Below are 18,438 nucleotides of genomic sequence, written 5' to 3' on the forward strand. Positions count from 1 at the left end.
TCTATGGGTCCTAGTGGTTTCGGGATACTTCATTGGTTGGCACAATTGACCTGTTTCTTCTTCCTTCAACACACACTGATCTGGTGCTAGGTCTGAGGTGACAAAGGAGAAAGAACAGTGTGGTCCTGGCCCTTCAGAGCTGGCCTGGTGATGAGAAAGGAAATATGCAAACAGTTATAACATGAATAACTGTTCTCTGAAGGGTGGGTGGATGAAGGGTGGGAAGGAACCCTGGCATCCAAGTTATTGAAACCTTCTTGGAAGAATTGGCATTTATGCCCAGCCCTGAAGAGTTTTCAAGAATCTAGAAGGTGGAGGTATGCTGTTGACCTCAGTCCTCTGAGTAGAAAGTGACCACTTGCACCAGATGAGCTGGGCCTGTTTGCAAGAATCCATCAAGATTCAGCATGTTGAATGTTGACATTTCCTCATAGAAGTTGGGGTTGGGAGTTCTTGGCCCCTCACCCAAGCTTCAAGCCCCTCCTTCCTGCCAATTGTACTCAGTTCTGCCCTAATTGCAAGTGGGAGGTGCTAGAGTATATAAATTGGTAACGTTAACAGAGGGTCTTCATCTACTCGACTGTTTCAGGAGTCATTCCTGCTGAGTGAAGTCCAGCTGCTGCTTTGGGGTCACCCATGTTCCTTCCAGAAACCCCTCAACAACATTCTGTAAGTCCAATACACTCATGGGTTCCCAGTGTAAACCTTGGTGGAACCGTACTTTGTTTCATTGTTGGGACCTTAGGATGAAGGGGTAAACCTTTATTTCTCTGTGGGAAAGGAATACTTGAAGCAGGGCAGCAGGGGCAAAGCCACAGAAGAAATGAGATTTAAAGTTCCAGAAAGAGGAGTGGTTGGGACGGCTTGCTAGGTAGCTCTTCTGCCAGGCATGGTCCCTTCCTTTCAGGTGGCTCAATCTTTGCCACCCATTTTGACTGCTCTTGGGCTGATGTGCCCCAAGGCTCATTCTGAGACCTCTTTTCTCTCATTCTCCCCAGCCCTGAGCTCTTCCACACCCGAGACCTGCTTATGAACTGGACCACCAGGCCTCATCTGCTCACTCCACACGGCTGGCCACAGGCATCCCTGTATTCTGTCCTGGTGAACACACACCATCACTCCATCAGGTTATCTAAGCCAAAGGTGGTGCGAGGTGGTGGTGGCACACTTCTTTAATCCCAGCACTTTGGGAGAGAGAGGCACGAAGATCTCTGAGAGTTCAAGACCAGCCTGTTCTACAGAGTGAGTCCAGGACAGGCTCCAAAGCTATACAGAGAAACCAAAACAAAACAAAATCATTTGTGGAGCCAGGTGTGGTGGTATTCACCTTTAATCCCAGCACTCAGGAGGCAGGGGCAGGCCGATCTTTCAGTTTGAGGCCAGCCCGGTCTACAAAGTGAGTTCCAGAGAAACTGTCTTAAAAAACAAACAAGAAACCCCAAAAGAATAATTTGTTACTCAGTGAACCCTATAATAAGTACTTTATTTGGAGTCTCTTGAGAAGATGGTATGTACCCAGTTCAAGGTTGCGTCACTGGTCAATGGCAGAATCAGAGCTGGAGGCCACAATTCTCTGATCCTAAGCTATTTTCTTCACCTCACTCACATCCAGTCCATCGACCGAATAGGCTAGAGAAAGGAGGCGGGTGAATCGCATAACCAGCATGAGTGTAACCACTTAAGAGACATTAAACATGTTTAAACAGGCACCTATTTTTTGCTGTGTGTACATGCCTGTAAGTGTGCGCGCGAGTATTTGTGTGCCTATGTGCCAAGACCACAACTTCTCCATATTGTCGTCTGTAGCTACTCTCAACTTCCCCGAAGCAGAAACTCTTGAGTCCTTCCAAAGGCCATAGTAGGAAGTAGATGTTGCAGCCATTTTCACCACCCACCCAGCTGACAAGCTGGCCTATGGCACAGGTTGTTGAGTATCAGACGTGCCAGAGGGAAGTCCCAGACAACTCTGGCTGTTTCAACTAACTGCCTAGAGCTTTCTGGACAGCAGGCGCTGTTTGAGATCAGTTACCCGCGCCTCCCCCCCCCCCCCAACACATACAAATAGGCGGCCGAATGCTCTTTTTCCAGTTCTGGCTGAGTTGCTAGCTTCAGCCAGGACGCATGCCAGGTACCTGGCTGGGTGAGCACCGCCCAAACTGGTCAGGCTAGTCCACCCCGTGGCTGTTTCTGCCAGGACTTGCCCGTGCGTAGGGAGGGTACAGACCTACCCTTCTCCAAAGCAACCCGGGTAGGTGGAAGGCAGTTGTGGGCACTCTAGCCTGGCAGTCAGACCAGATGGGTGGAGCTGAGTTAATCTAACCTGGAATTTCAACTTGGCCAGTAACAACAGGTGCGGGGTGGTAGGGAAAGCAGCGAGAGAAATGGGCAGTTTGGCAAGTTGGAAATACTCTTGTGTCTTGCCCCTTACCCCCTGCCTGGAATATTACCCAGGGTGACTTTTTCAAAGTGTCTGCGAGGTTTAGGCCTCGGTGGTGACTTGGACCCCTTCGGAGTCAGTCTGGGTTCCTCTCCGCTATGTGCCCCGTCCCTCTACGCTGGGAATCAAGGAGGGCGGGGGGCTTGTCTTGAATTAGTCTTTGTTTTAGACGCTAAAGAGCCTGAACGCCGCGTCAGGAAGGCTGGCGATGGCAGAGCCCTGGGGTCGTCCGGGTCAGGGCGCTTGGCTGTGACCCTCACGCGGATGCCATGCAGCGGGCACTCGATCTCTGCCTTCGGGCACCCACTTCTTGCCGGCTAGGCTGACTCGGTATGCAAACGCGCAATGTCCCCTATTGTCCTGCCTCGGCCTGAGCGAGCAGCAGCCAAGGAGGAGAAAGGGAGTCGGTTGGGCTCGGGGCTGCGAGTGTGGGGCCGTCCCGAGCACGCAGGGAGTGGCAGGAAGTGGGGACACCCAGGCAGCTGGGCCAAGGGCCTAGCTGGGGAGGTCCGCGCCCCGCCCCGCCCCGCCTCGACAGCTTGGGCTTCGGGCCCCGCCGGAGGGCAGGGACGGGCCAGCCCGCGGGGACAGCCGCTTCTCCGGAGGGCCCCTCCGCGAGGCCCAAGGAGGCGCTGCAGGTGCAAAGCCCGGCCGGCCCGCGCGCGCATCGCTCCCTACCCGGGAACTCCGCTCTTGCGCGGTCCCGGGCCTAGCGGCCAGCCTCGGCGGGACCGCACGTGCGCGCCCTCCCGGGCGGGGGAGTCCCCGGGCGAGCACGTGCCGCGGCGCGCGGGGGGCGGGGAGTCCCGCGGCCGCCTTCATTGCTGCTGCTGCCGCCGCCGCGGCCGCCGCCGCTGCCTCTTCCTTCCTCCTGTGCCGTCCCGTGCTCGGCCAGGACTGGGGCGGGGGGACTCCGCGCGCGCAGCGAGCTTGGCCGGGCTAGGCGCTCCGCTCCTGGAGGCGCACACCTTGGGCCGTGGCGGTGGCGGCGGTGGCAGCGGCAGGCTGGGAAACTTTGCCCCTTTGTGCGCTCCGCCCCGGAGGCGGCGGGCAGGTCGGTGCAGCCGGTGGCTTTCCGGCTCCGCGGTGGGGGAGGGGCAGCGCGTGGGGGGAGGGGCGGCGCGGGGACCGTGGCAAGGCCGGGGTGGGCACAGCAGGGTAGCCGGAGACCCGGCAGGGAGCTCCGGGTGGCCGTGCGCTGCTGCCGGGTGGGGGTGGCGGGGCGGGGGCTGCGGTGCAGCGGGAGCTGAGCGGCCGAGGCCCCAGAACAAAGGAGCCGGAGCAGTGGCGGCGGCGGCGCGCGCAGCCTGGCCTGCGCCCCAGCGCGCCCCCTCCGCGCGCCCCTCGGTGGCGCGGGTCGCTTTCCTCTGTGGCCCTCGGGGCTCCCTCTCTTGGGGGCTTGGCGAGGTGGCCGACTTGGGACTCCCCACGGGCGCGCCCCCCACCTCCAGGCCGCCTAGGTACTTGGGGTGCCATCCACTCTAATGAACGAACCTCTGCAAACTTTATTTTGTAAGCTCTGTTACCTCGGGGAAGGTCCTGTGGCCCCCCAGTAAGGGACTTCGCTTGGATTTTAATGAAACTCACAAGCCAGTGGAAGATGTATGTTTGGGGGTGCACAGAGCAACTTTCTCAGAAATCCCACCTTTAGCACCCCTCATCCCCTTGAATGCCTCCCTACCCCCAACTAGTTCCCTGTGCCTCCATCTGAGGCTCTAATGATTTCGTTTGACTCAGACTCTGGCTTCCCCCATTTTCTCTCTTCCCAGAAGCAGGAAGAGATAACACGTGAAAGTTGTCCCTGAGCCCCGAGTGATGTGCTTCCCCTTTCTGTGTCTTTTCCACCCCCAGGCAGCGTAGCCTTCTCCACCATCCTGACCCAGGGAGGGAGAACTGTCAGGAGGAAACTCCTCACCCTAATCTGCCCCACCACACACCCATTGGCTCGCCTCATGCCTGAGCCCCGGGTGGGTGAGGGTGAAGAACCCACCCAGCCAAGATGAAACCTTTCCTGGGGGCTGCTGCTGCTACTGTCTTGTCCCTGATCCGGGGGCCCTGCAGGTGGGAGACTGGTCCTGGAAGGAGCCCTGGCAGCCGGCTGCAGCGGAGGTGAAGAGGGTTCAAGAAGAGACACTCATTCCGGAGGCCGAAGCTTCTTGCCGTCACCCTTGTAGACTTGTTTAGGAGAGAACGACCTGTTGGTGGCATTTGCTGGCATCAGGAGACTGGACAGTAGTTTAACCCAGCACCTATGCTCCCTTCCCTGGCAACCTCAGCATCATGAGCCAGTTTCAGGTGCCCTTGGCGGTCCAGTCGGACCTCCCAGGCCTTTATGATTTCCCGCAGGGCCAGGTGATGGTAGGGGGCTTCCAGGGGCCTGGGCTTCCTATGGCTGGGAGTGAGACCCAACTGCGAGGGGGTGGAGATGGGCGAAAGAAAAGAAAAAGGTGTGGGACCTGTGAGCCCTGCCGGCGGCTGGAAAACTGTGGGTCTTGCACTAGCTGCACCAATCGCCGCACGCACCAGATCTGCAAACTTCGCAAGTGTGAGGTGCTGAAGAAAAAAGTGGGGCTTCTTAAAGAGGTAAGCGGGCCTCTGCTAGGCTCCCCATCCCTTTCTTGAGGGCGTCGTCATCACGAGGGTCTGGTTAAAAAGGCTCATCCAGTTATGCCTGCCCTTCCATTTCTGGTCCCTTGGTCTCCTTTGGAGCCCAGCCTGCTGTTGGAAGCCCAGTGGGTTCCTTTTTCAGGCTGACGGTTTGTATGAGAGTAACTCAGTCCCTTGCAGAGCATGGAGAGCCAACCTCCTCCTCCTGGGTGTTGATGGTTGATGCAGGACAGCGACGTCTAGCTTGAGCTGGACGCTTCAGGTGGACTTTAGGTGGGTGATGTGGGCAGCTGTGGTGGCAGTGAGGCACTGGAGATGGAGGTGGATGAAGTTAGAGTGAAAGTTCTGGGTGACTGGTTGGCTTTGGTGCTGTCCTGATGGAGCCAGGGGTATTTTCTCTTCTAAACCTTTCCTTGGGTTCTTGTTTCTTAAACAGGGAATTTAGTGAGAGATGCGTGATTGGGCTTCTCAATGATATGGGATACTTTCTGGGGCCAAAGACTTTTTGGCATAGTAGTAGGTACTGGATGCCAATTTATGAATGAATGATGTGCTTTTGAGATACTCTCAAGGACTCCCTGTGTTCAGGGTAGAAGATCAGGGGAAGACTTGGGCTGAGAGCAGCCGGAATGGGTGTGGGGGGGGGCTGGAGGGGCAGTGGCCCTGTATTGGGCTTCTTTCCTTTCTACTATGGTGATGAACACTCCACATGAAGTTGGTGGCAGCTATGACAGCAGACAGTTGGCAAAAGTAGGGACCGACCAACAGAACAGATTTTAGGCGGAGTGTGCAGCCGCTGAAGTTGCTCCAGGCAGCGGAACTGGCGCTGGACAGAGACAGAGGCCTACGCAGTCTGCAGGGCTCCCAGCCGTGCCACTAATTTGTCCAATAGCCTAGACTATTCTGCCCCTCTGGGCCTGTCTTTTGGGAAAATCAAGTTGTCCTTGTTGACCTCCAAAGCCCCCTCCGCTGGTCCAGGAGCTGCTGTGCTCTGAGCATAAGGTCACCTGTGGCTGGGCTGGTATGCCGCCACACTTGGGATTTCTCTGCCTGCTGAACGTGGAGCTTTGCGTGCCTCAAGCTGGTAGGGCTTTGGCCAGGAAGAAAGATCCAAGTCCTGGGGGCAGGGGTTCTGTTCCTTCACTCCCTTTGCCCACTTGCTACATACCGTAAGTCATGGCTCAGGCGCAACAGTCTCTGTTCCCTATTTACTTTGACCAGCTAAAGCGGACATCTGGATCAGCTCTGTAGCTCCCCTCCCCCCAGCCTTGGGGCAGTAGTGTCCCGTCCTTCTATACTGCTGGTATTGGACAGTTTTCGTACTGCTCACCTTGTGCCCTCCAGGTCCTTTCTTAGAGGCTGGGGGAGATATAAGCTGGCGTTAGGTTGTGAGAACTGCATGTGGTGTGGCTGGATCCCATCATTTCCTTCTTTCTAACGGGGCACTTCCTTCTGTCCCCGTATCTCTCTCCACTCCTCTGACAGACTCGGGTAAAGATGCCCAACTCGGTGCGCTAGATATTCTTGGTGGCCCTTATGGATGGCGTTATGTGCCGGTCTTGGCAACAGTGGGGCATACCTGAATGAAGGGGGCTGGGAATGCGGCCAGGGCTGTCATCCTCTTGTGTAAGCTGCTGGCCAGGCTGCTGGCCAGGCTGCCGGGTGGTCATGGTAAAGATCCCGCGGACCTGGGGTGGAGGAGTCGTAGAGACAGCCCTGAGAAGTCTGTGCACCCGGCAGACCTTGCCGTGCGTGGTTGGCGGCTACCCTAGGCCCCTGGGGTCAGGTAGAAATGTAGCTGGACAGCCTGTGATACCCGAGGACAGAAGGTCTATATGTAGGTCTGTGGACTGGGGCCGGCTCCAGTTTCCAGAGAAATAACGTAGCACGGTGACAGTGGAATGCGTTTTTTTCTTAGAGTTGATTATTTCATTTTTTATTTGCGTGTGTTTCTGCACCGTGGCGCATACGTGGAAGTCAGAGGACAACTCGGGAGCCAGGTTTCTTCCTTCTACTGTGTGGGTCCTGAAATTCAAAATCGGGTCCCCATGCTTTGCAGCTGACACCTTTACCCCCATCCCCCCATCTTGATGATCCTAACCTTTAATTTTTTTTAATGAGCAGTGCTCCAGAGGTGGGTAGCTTCCCTTTGATATTTAAACTTTGAAGAAAGACGTTTGTTTTTGCTGTCTTTGCTTGGTTTAAGAAAAAAAAAAAGACAAAATGGTAACTCGTGCCTCTCCTTCTCACCCTGCTCCTACAAGGCTTGAGAGCCTGAGAATGGCTGTCTGGACAACACTCCATCTAATGGGCTTGTCTCAGGCACATTCGCAGCCTGCAGCCCGAGATGCGCCTGAGCCTGAGAGGAGCCTGAGAGACTCCGCTTCAGCTGCGCATTTAACTGCCCCAGGGGACTGAAGTGATCTTAATCATTAGATCTTCGAAGTGCTTAAGCAGGGGGGGGCGGGGAGTGTCCCAGGACCGGGACTGGGGAGGTCTTTTTTTTCTTTTGGCCTGACTCTTCGGGTGTGGTGGGGTACTCCATTCCCAGACCCTTAGAAGTCTTAGCATCTGCTTTCATCTGTGTCCCTGCGTTTCTAGTCCTCTGGGCATCCTTCCTTAACTCCATCCTGACTCCACTCTCCCAGCTGCCTTTGGGGTTTCTTTTATGCTGTCTGCTGATGGCTGCTTGGTACCATCCTGTGAGGGTGGTGGACACGGGAGGGAGAGTGCTCATCTGTGTTTTCCCTCTTGCTTCTCTACTTGACTTTCTTTTCCCCAGTGGGCTTTGAGAAGGGTGAGTCAGAATCCCTGAACTCTGTAGTTTAGAATTTGAAGATTAAAGGTGGCTTCCCAGGGGCCTGTGGGTGCTCCTGGGTTGGAAGTAGATATAACACATCCAAAGGAGTTTGTACCTCTACTGCGGCCTTCTTTCCTACTTCCAGGGCTTAGGCCGGTATCAGAGTTTGTTCGATTTGCACCTTTTTCACTTGAATAAAGACAGGCTTCTCAGGGTCGAGTGTGAAGCACACTAGGGCGACATAGTAAATCCCTCTAGCTTTGGTTTTTTTTGGGTGTGAGATAGGGGTAATCCTCCTCAGGGTGTTAATAAGAATGAAATGGAAATGCAAAATAAAATATACATCTTGTCTGGCACACAGTAGGTAGCCAGCACACAATGGCAGGATTGAACTTCACATATAAACAACTGTATTAGTCTGTTGTAAGCCTGTAAAGTACAAAATAAGTGTATCTTGAGACATCCCCTGGCTCGCTGGATGAACAACCGTGGATCAGGACTCTGGAGCCAGGTGTAAGAAGGAGTGTCTGCGCACCAGGAACAAGACGGCACTGTGGTCCTGGGCATGCGCAAGGGAAGAAGGAGCTGAGTAGGTAGGAGAAGATCTGTGCAGGGGAATCTAGGCTTCAGACTGGAAGCAGGACAGTGGATGAACAGCAGAGAAACGGTTTGTGGTTGCAGAGTACTTACTCCCTAGCCCTCAGCCAAATGCATCATCTTCACCTTCCTGATAAGACACCTTGCAGCTTTGGGGGGCCAGGAGATTTTTCCACAATGTCAGAAATGTGATGGGGTCTCACTAAGCTAGCTCCCGAGGAAGGTGTTCAGCAAAGGGAGAAGCAGCGAAAAGTAGAGGTGATGAGATTTCTTTAAAAATAAGTCCACCTGGTTGGGTGAGGCATGAGAAGAGGCTGGGCAAGCGACCAGATAATCGTCTTTGAGGCACTGGTTTAAAACCCCATAGCCACAGACTCCATAAGGATAGTCGGCTGGAAGAAGAGATTGGTTTTTGTTTTTTGTTTGTTTTTTCTTAAAAAGGAAATATGACAAGGGTAGTGAAGGGGCCCAAGCCTAACAGGAGCCTTTTGTGTGGTGCCACAGTACTGTCAAGAGTCCAGGTTGCACCCGTTAGAGTTTGACGTGGAAGACTCAGGATCTGTCTGAGCCTTCCCAGGCACATCAGGAAGCCCAGTGGCCAGAAGGTCCTGTGCCTCGGAAATGCTAGGACAGCTGATTCTCTGTGATGCGCAAGAAGGAAGTGAAGCAGGCCTCCATTAGGAGCGTAACTAGAGACAGGAAAACAAGCCTGGGTCCCTGTGTCCAGGGGAGTTTATCCTGGGAAAAGGAGAGCCAGACTCCACTGCGCATTCACGCCCACTGACCATCTTCCCCAGTGCTCTGAGAATTGCGCTGATAAGATTAGGGCTGGCAAAAAGTCCAGGTTTGGAGATTTTGGAAATCATAAGCATATAAGTTTGGTGTTAATTTTTGTTTGTTATAGAACAAGGTGTTAAAAGGGTGATGAGGCTAGAAAGGCTAGCAGTGGACTGGGAGTGCCGTGATTCCTTTGGGAGCAGCCTGCTGCAGAAGCCTCCTGCATAGATCTGAGCGTCTCTGCCCTGTCCATCAAGCACTGGAGAGCAGGGGTTCAACCCTGGGATCACCTGGGGAAAATGTTTAACTCCTAGTGAACGGGTCCCCCCAGCCACCATTTGGCCTAGAGCATACTTGACTGGATTGAGGCTCTTAGAGTGAATCTGATGTTCAGGGTGGAGACCCTCTGCTGCAGACAAGAGAGGCACGGCTCCTGCCCGATTTGCAGGACACGAAGTAGCTTAGTCTCACTTCCACCTTGCTTTGCCGTGGACCAGCAGCGTCTTCTAGGGCTTGCGGGGAGTGCAGAATCTCTGACCTTATCCCAAACCTTTGGAACCCAAATCTGTAGTTCAGCCAGATATGTACGTGCTTTATATAAGTATTAGAACTTGAAGGGTGACTTTCCAATACTCGTGTGACCAGGAAAAAGGGGTAGGGAGGTGGGAAAGGATCAGAAGACCTCACATCCAGGCCCAGAATTCCAGCTGACAGCTAGCGAAGGAGAACCTGACCCCAGATTGACTCCATGTTCTCAGGCTAGTTTTGGGTAGTGCTGCTTAAGGACTGGGTGTGATCTGAAAACAGCCAGGCAAGCTCTCCGGCAGTGTTTGCTGTTGAGATGCCCGATGTGGGAGGTTGTAGGCCCACAGGTCACAAGTGGTTAGCAGAGGGAGGGGTACAGCAGTGGAATCCTGGGTCTGGCTGAAGGCTCTGCAGTTGCACAGCTATGGTGGCTGGGAATTCCAAGAGGAAGTGACTAGGTTGGAAGATGGGAAGGGGGCTGAGGAGAGTGGGCAGCTTAAGCAGCAAGCCTCGGCCAGATTGAGTGGGACCGAAGAGACGTGGAAAAGTCTGCAGTTGTTTGACCTTGTTTTGGGTTTATTTTATGTGTATGCGTGTTCTGCTTGCACATCCGTGCCTGGTGCCCTCAGAGGCAGAAGAGGGGGTTGGATCCCCGTAGAGCTGGAGTCATGGATGGTTTTCAAACCACACGAGTCCCAGGAATCGGACCTGAGTCATCTGCAAGAACAAATGCTAACCTCCGAGCCCTTTCTCCAGCCCTCCTGGGACTTGTTTTAAAAAGAGAGGTGCGTGTGAGGAACTCTGATTTCCTGGTCAGGTGGAAAGAACTGAAGCTCTGAAAATTTTGTCAGCCTGTCTTGAGAGATCTGCCACGTATAGGACAATCAAAGGAAACCGGGCTAGTCAGTTTCCAAAGCAGTAGAGGAAAAAGTCGTGTGGAAGAGGAGTCAATTCCTTCCTGTGGAGGAGTCTGCAGACCTTGTTAGTAGGTTCGAAGCAGGCTGACTGGAGCCATGTTAGAAAAAAGAATGTGATGTTTACTGTTTTTCCTACCCTCGTGAGCTAGCCTTAGAGGTGCCCTGTGTCCTGTGCCTGCATGGGTCTGCGGACTGGGGATACCTTATGAAGGCATCCTCTGGAGTGAGAGATCTTCCCGGGTCTGTGGGAAGTGTAACATCAGGTGTAGCTGCGTATTCCTTAGAAGCTTTCTTGCAGAAGAAATACCTAACCTGGGCCATAATATTTTTTGGCCAAATTTTGTACTTAGTTTGTGTGCATGTGTATCTGTGTGTGCCGGTGTGTGCCTGTGTGTACCTGCGTGTGCCTGTGTGTACCTGCGTGTGCCTGTGTGTATCAGTGTGTGCCTGAGTGTGCCTGTGTGTATCTGTGTGTGCCGGTGTGTGCCTGTGTGTACCTGCGTGTGCCTGTGTGTATCTGTGTGTGCCTGAGTGTATCTGTGTGTGCCTGTGTGTGCACCTGTGTGTGCCTGTGCGTATCTGTGTGTGCTGGTGTGTGCCTGTGTGTACCTGTGTGTATCTGTGTGTGCCTGTGTGTATCTGTGTGTGCCTGTGTGTGCACCTGTGTGTGTGCCTGTGTGTATCTGTGTGTACCTGTGTGTATCTGTGTATATCTGTGTATATCTGTGTGTGCCTGTGTGTGCCTGTGTGTATCTGTGTGTGCCTGTGTGTGCCCTGTGTGTATCTGTGTGTGCACTTGTGTGTGCCTGTGTGTGCCTGTGTGCCTGTGTGTACCTGTGTGTGCCTGTGTGTATCTGTGTGTGCCTGTGTGTATCTGTGTGTGCCTGTGTGTATCTGTGTGTACCTGTATGTGCCTGTGTGTATCTGTGTGTGCCTGTGTGTATCTGTGTGTGCCTGTGTGTATCTGTGTGTGCCTGTGTATATCTGTGTGTGCCTGTGCGTATCTGTGTGTGCCTGTGTGTTCTGTGTGTGTCTGTGTGTTCTGTGTGTGCCTGTGTATATCTGTGTGTGCCTGTGGGTATCTGTGTGTGCCTGTGTGTTCTGTGTGTGCCTGTGTGTATCTGTGTGTACCTGTGTGCCTGTGTGTACCTGTGTGTGCCTGTGTGTGCCTGTGTGTATCTGTGTGTGCCTGTGTGTATCTGTGTGTATCTGTGTGTACCTGTATGTGCCTGTGTGTATCTGTGTGTGCCTGTGTGTATCTGTGTGTGCCTGTGTGTATCTGTGTGTGCCTGTGTATATCTGTGTGTGCCTGTGCGTATCTGTGTGTGCCTGTGTGTTCTGTGTGTGTCTGTGTGTTCTGTGTGTGCCTGTGTATATCTGTGTGTGCCTGTGGGTATCTGTGTGTGCCTGTGTGTTCTGTGTGTGCCTGTGTGTATCTGTGTGTGCCTGTGTGTACCTGTGTGTGCCTGTGTGTATCTGTGTGTGCCTGTGTGTATCTGTGTGTGCCTGTGTGTATCTGTGTGTACCTGTATGTGCCTGTGTGTATCTGTGTGTGCCTGTGTGTATCTGTGTGTGCCTGTGTGTATCTGTGTGTGCCTGTGTATATCTGTGTGTGCCTGTGTGTATCTGTGTGTGCTTGTGTGTGCCTGTGTGTGCACCTGTGTGTATCTGTGTGTGCCTGTGTGTATCTGTGTGTGCACCTGTGTGTGCCTGTGTGTGCCTGTGTGTGCACCTGTGTGTATCTGTGTGTGCACCTGTGTGTGCCTGTGTATGGAGGCCAATGATCAGTATTGAATGTGTTCCTCAATTGCTGTTTACCTTCTATTTTAGAGACAAACTTGCCATATAGTCCTGATTGGCTTGGAATTCATTATGTAGACCAGGCTGGCCTCGAATGCAGAGACCTTTTTGTCCCTTGTCATCATGACCTGACCATGTCATTAAAATATAAAATATATATACATACATATCTTTATTTTATGTATATGGGTGTTTTGCTTGCATGTATTCATGTGCACCAGTGTGGAGACTAGAAGAGGGTGTTGGGTCCCCTGGAATTAGGATTACAAGGACAGTCAGTGCTTTTAGCCATTGGCCCTCTCTCCAGCCTAACCACCTGTTTTCTGAGTCGGTCTTCCATTGAGTTTGCAGATTCAGCCGGCCTGGTTGTCCAGCAAGCCTTGGGATCCTTCTGTCTCCACCTCTCTAGTGCGGGATTACAACACACTGTGCTGGGTTTTCACATGGCTGCTGGCGCTCAAACCTCAGGTCCTCGTGCTTGTGCAGCGAGCACTTCGTTAGCTGGAGCCACCTCCGCGGCCGCTTAATTAACTTACTTACTATTTTTTTGTCATGCTGGGAATTAGACCTCAAGTATGTTAGGCAATTAAGTGCGGACCAAGTTGTGCCCCCAGCCCTAGACTTTATCCTGTAACTGGAACTAGTCTTGGGTCTGGGTCGAGGTCATGTTTGTGAAGTTTCAGGAAGGTTTAGCTGAATGTCTCATCAAAGCGTGACAGTGTATCTTCTCTGGGGAGACAGTATGTAGTTTTTAGCACATTCTCAAGAACATTCATGGCTACCCCAGATTTTAGAAGCATGATTTACTTGAGCCATCCAATGTGAGATCCATAAGCCATGGACGGCTATTTAAATTAAAATTAAATACAGTAATGGTCACAATAGCTATTTTCTAATTAGCTGCATGTGGCTAATGGCTCTTGTTGGACAGTGCAGATAAAGAATGTTCTTTGCTGGAAGTGGTGGTTATACCTGTAATCCTAGCACTTAGGAGATGAAGACAGAGTGCAATCATGACTTGGAGTCTGGCTTAACTCCTTATGCAGCCCAGTCTCAGTCTATACTAATACCCTGTCTCTAAAAGTTACTGCTATAGGAGATCTATTGGGCAGAGCTATGAGCTGCACACAGGGTGTCCCTGTGTGGTCCTCAGATTCATCCTTACTTACCATAGCCCCTTTCAGGTTGGGGAAATAGCCATCAGAGTTGGGGATTATGGCTTATAGCTGTGATATAGAAGAGAACAATGCTCCCCTGGGTTCTAACTGACTACAAAACCCGTTCTTGAAGGCATGACTATGTATTTCTATAGAACACGGTGTGAGTAAGGTGTGATTCCCCACGGGGACCCTCCCACCCACAGTCCTGATCAAAGCCTCTGTGAACCTTGTTCATGTTAACGTCTGGTCCTGCGTTTACTTGTTCACAAGCCCGGTCCAGAGTTAGCCCTTTGCCTTAGGCTGTCTCCTGGAGAAGGCAGAGTGCTGGTAGGTAGGCTGACTATTGGGACTCAAATGTCTAGACTCCATCTCTTTGCCTGTGGGAGAACACTGGAGTGCTCAGGAAGAGAGGATGTCAGAGGACAAGACCCCCTTATCTCTGCATTCCTGTGATCCAGCTGGATTGCTGCCGGCATCTTCCTTGTGATCTGTGTGGGTCCAAGACGGCTGCCATTCCTGAACTGTGTACACTTTGGTGGCCTTGTCTGCCACTTGAATAAGGAGTTGGCAGACTGAATTTCTACTAATTGCTGAGGTAGTGGTTGGACATGGGGGACCGGGAAAGCAGCTCCGTGTGGAATCCTCAGTTGCCTTTTGGGTGAACTCAGGTCTGGGGGCTGCTTGATTGCCTTAAGTAATGCAGAAGGTGGGCTGGGTTCTCAGAGGGCTCTGTTCTGTTCCAACTGCTGAGCTGACTTGTGGGAGTTCCAGCCCTGGGATGCCCTGGGAGTTAGTGGACAGGTTACATGCTTCCCCCTGCTGTTAGTGCAGCGGCTCCAGGGTCTCAGAATAGGATGGGGAATCTCACTGGCAGTCCTCAGGGGCATTGGTGAGACTGGGTGTCTTTATACCATACTGCCCCTCTTCATTATCAGGGGAAGCCTCAAGAGGGGACGTGAAAAAGCTGGGTCAGAAACAAGTGGCCAGGTACTGGACTCTAGTGTTCCACGTCTGAATCATTCATGTGGCGGAGACAGTGGCTGTTCTCGCCTATCTTTATGCTTTTATTGACCTGCCCCTTACACAGGTCACCCGCTTCCCCCAAAGATGCCAGGAATTATTCTGGCACTCTAGAAGAGAGGGAGGACAGGCTCTTGCTTGAGGCCTGGTTGGGGTGAGGGGAGGTACAGTGAGGGGTTCAGAGGACAGGATAAAGAACAAGGAAGACATATTTTCTGGAATGCTTCCTAAGTTCCAAGACCTACTATGTCTCTTCCTGGAGAAGTACAGCTCCTCTCTGGTGCTGCCTCAGTTTCCAAAATCAAGTGGTATGCTTTAACCTGTAGCGAGCCCTATCCAGCAAACCTTTCCCAGGATTGGCATGTGCCAGATCGGGCACTGAACCTGAGCCTGGAGTAGAGCAGTAACGGTGTTAACTTTGTCCTTCATGAGACCAAGGAAACGTTTTCTTACCAGGATGCTGTTGAAAAGCTGGAAGGGAGGAACGCCCTGAGGACAGAGTCTAGCCTTCAACACTCTTGTGCCTCTAGCAGACCAGCTGGGAAGGGAAAGAACAGGCCTTGAGAGTTTGGAGGTAGTGGTTCGTGAGATTAAGGAGGGCTGACTCTCCTGATTTCTGTGCCTGGAGTGCTCGAAGCTGATGGCAGAGCTGTGGAAAGATGTAGGCAGGCTGCTGGGCATACCTGAGGGTGGGCACAGATCCGGAGGGAGCCGAAGTGTGTGCTAGTTTCTCTTGGCAGTATTCCTCCAGGCTGCCCTGGGTTTCTGAGGTAATGCCATAGAGTCTCCTGTTATTTGAGTGGGTCCTGGGACATTTGGTGGTCCTAACGACAGTTGACTTTGACCCCAATGAAATAGTGCAACAGCTTCCCCTAAGCATCTGGGACAGTGGTTCTCAACCTGTGGGTGTAACTCCCTAGGGGTTGCATATCAGATATTTACATTATGATTCATCACAGTAGCAAAACTAGTTACAAAGTAGCAATGAAATAATTTTTGGGGGGTCACCACAATACAAAGATCTGTGTTGTCGCATTAGGAAGGGTGAGAAGCACTGATAGGAGGATGTGCGGGTACAGGCATTGTGGCACTGTGTGTCGGGCTCAGTATACACGTCTCATTTATCAGAGAGGAAGTGAGGGGTAGGCGCTGGGGCCACCTCTTTGTCCATCGGGACAGCGGTGGTGCCTTCGTTGCATCTTGTTCTGCTGTACCTCCAAGGAGGGGCATTTTTTTTCTTTTGCTCCTCCTCTGCTTCCTCCTCCTGGTGATTGCCATTGACACAGACTTCCGCTGCCAAAGCTAATTGTGAGGTCTGATCAGTGAATGAAGGCAAAGGCAGTTCCCATGACAACCTCAAAGAGTTTCAAATATAGAGGATGATGTATGTGTGATGGGCTGCAATTACTTGGGTGGAAACTGATGTGTGGACACCGGGAAACATAGGCTCAGAGGGTGGAGGGGGTGCTAGGTTTCTTTGACAGGATCCTTTGTGTGATGGAGAGGGAAGGGGGTCACAGGTCTCACCTCACGGTCAATTCCTAGTGCCTTCAGTATTGGGTGCTCTGGGGAGGCAGGACATGTGTATGTACACAGAGACAAACCGCAGGTGTTCAAAGAGAAATGTTGGTGGTGCTGTGGACTGGCAACAAGCTGAGGTACCCAGAGAAGGCATCCCGGAGGATGTGGGCGTCAACTGGACAAGGAAGGAAAAGCCCTGTGCAGAAGCACTGTGTTCAGGACAAGGCAAGGAAGAGAAGAGACCTGTCTCTAGTCCCCTATCACCTCTGGAGGAGGTAGATGGACTTGAGCGTTGCAGGACTGTCCGCAGCGGCTCTGGAGTGTGCCACTGCCAGTGACACGACAGGAAGAGCCTTGCTGGGTCGCGGTAGCTGTTTGATCTTGGGCAAGGTGTGTAGAACTCTATTGTTTCCCATCCGTAGAGTGGGTATGCTGGTGGTTTGAGATTTAAATAAGATGCTTTGTGCTGTGTCCCCCTTTGTGGGGCGTCACGAGGCTTGGTGCGCGGTTCATCAGCAGTCTTCCTTCCCCATGGTGTCTAGGCATGCCTGAGTTCCTGTTCGTCTGTGTGCAGTGTGGTTTGTGGATAGCCATGGTCTTGAGATTCTCAGTGTTTCCAGCAAGTGAGCCCATTTACCTCCTCTGTGGCCCCACTCCTGCAGCCAGAACGGAGGAGACTGGGAGACCCCATGGAAGACGGGGGACGGATCATTGTCCTTATGCAGAGGAATCCCACGTGCCTCTGAGTTGATCATAGTGAGACCCATATGTAGAAAGAGGGGCATATAGAGATGAGAACGCTGTCAGGTGGGAAACGAACTGTCTTGGCATCATGTACCTCTCAAGAAGTAAGGTAGCCGGAGTGGGATGAGAATGGGAGGGAGCAGACTGCCTTGGGGGCCACAGGCTCCTGTGGTTTAGCTAAGGGCTTGCTGGAGGGCAGGGTGGGTGCCTGAAGTTGGAGGAGCACAGAGTTAGCCCAAGGAGATGGGGTAAACTCAGCTCCAGAGTTCCCATAAACTATGAGAAAGAGACATGCTGGTCCTTTCCAGGAGAGTGGATGCCACCCCGTCCCTCCCCCGCTCCCCAGGCTTTAGGGACCTCACACCATCTCAGTGCCCAGCCTCCCTGCTACTCCACACTCCTGAGGTAGAACGCAGCTCAGCACATTCCACTTCTGTGTAGAGCCTAGGAAAAGCGGGGAAAACGGCCCCACCCACGTGGAGAACGACAGTAAATAAAATAACTGCTCCGATGTGCTGGCTCCAGAAGAGGCGGTGTGCTGTTCTCCAGGCCACGGAGGACCTGGCAGAGGGGAGGCACTGTTTGGATTCAGCCTTGCAGTGCTTCAGCGTGCGGGGGAGGGGTCAGTCAGGAAGCAGCACAGAGAAGAGTGAAAACATTAGTGTTCTCAGATCTCTTTGACAGGAAGTGGTCACTTTAAGTGACCCAGTTGTCTATTTCCCTAGGCTTGACAGAAAGGGGGCTACAGAGGACAGGAAGGGTCTGGGTTTGAATTCCAGCCCACCAAGTTTGAAGGGCAAATTGTTCAGCATCCTAAGAGTCTTCCTTCTGCACAGGCTGTGTGTAGAGAGGGTAAAATGAGATGATACTACAGGGTGTTTGGCCCCGGGCCTGTGCGTAGCAGGGGGCTGATCAATGTGGCAGCCGGAGTAGTAGCAGTATTAATTGATACTCTCGGAGTTGTGTTTGTCTCTGTGGGGTGCATGGGTATGTAACACAGGGCTTTAGGAAACCAGGAGAAAGGATTCATTTATGCTGGTCAGTAATGTGAGTTAAAAGACACAAACACAGCCCGGCGGTGGTGGGCCTTTAATCCGAGCACTTGGGAGGCAGAGGCAGGTGGATTCGAACCAGCCTGGGCTACGAAGCAAGTTCCAGGACAGCTAGGGCTGTTACATAGAGCAACTGTGTAACAAAAACAAAACAAAACCACAAAAGACACACTCAGTTTGTCACCTAAATTCATGATTTAGGACATGGTCCCTTACCTTATCTTGTCATCTGCCCGCCTTCCTGCTCTGAGAAGGACCTAGTAAGACTGCCCTTTGTCCCACAGGGGAGGCAAGTGTGGGCCCCGAAGCCGCCTCACCAGAGGCAGGCTTGCCCTCCTCCTAAGGCAGCTCTTCTGGTTCTGAGTACCCCCTGGGGACCCTGGGGGAGCACAATTATGCATTTGTGGTGGAGTGGGTAATAGAGCGAGTCACTGGAGCAGGGGCGGGGCGCTCATCTGTGAGTCACTTCTCTCAGGCCTCA

General features: G+C 52.7%; 1 protein-coding gene across 4 annotated transcripts in view; it reads left to right on the forward strand.

The window, feature by feature from the left end:
* The first annotated feature begins 3,001 nt into the window (after nucleotides 1-3,001).
* The window catches only part of Tet3 (tet methylcytosine dioxygenase 3), a 108,434-nt gene continuing 92,997 nt past the window's right edge, over nucleotides 3,002-18,438 (forward strand). For 2 of the 4 annotated variants that reach the window (XM_075983720.1, XM_075983724.1), the window contains exons 1-2: nucleotides 3,120-3,491; nucleotides 4,289-5,020. In XM_075983720.1, the coding sequence (XP_075839835.1) occupies nucleotides 4,718-5,020 (303 nt within the window). In that variant the 5' untranslated portion in view covers nucleotides 3,120-3,491; nucleotides 4,289-4,717. Of the gene's footprint in view, nucleotides 3,076-3,119; nucleotides 3,492-3,814; nucleotides 3,898-4,288; nucleotides 5,021-18,438 lie in introns of those variants that run through there. The other 2 variants (XM_075983722.1, XM_075983721.1) reach the window with 2 other exon arrangements.

The sequence above is a fragment of the Microtus pennsylvanicus genome, chromosome 8 (genome assembly GCF_037038515.1).
Source record: "Microtus pennsylvanicus isolate mMicPen1 chromosome 8, mMicPen1.hap1, whole genome shotgun sequence".
In the NCBI taxonomy this organism is placed as follows: domain Eukaryota; kingdom Metazoa; phylum Chordata; class Mammalia; order Rodentia; family Cricetidae; genus Microtus; species Microtus pennsylvanicus.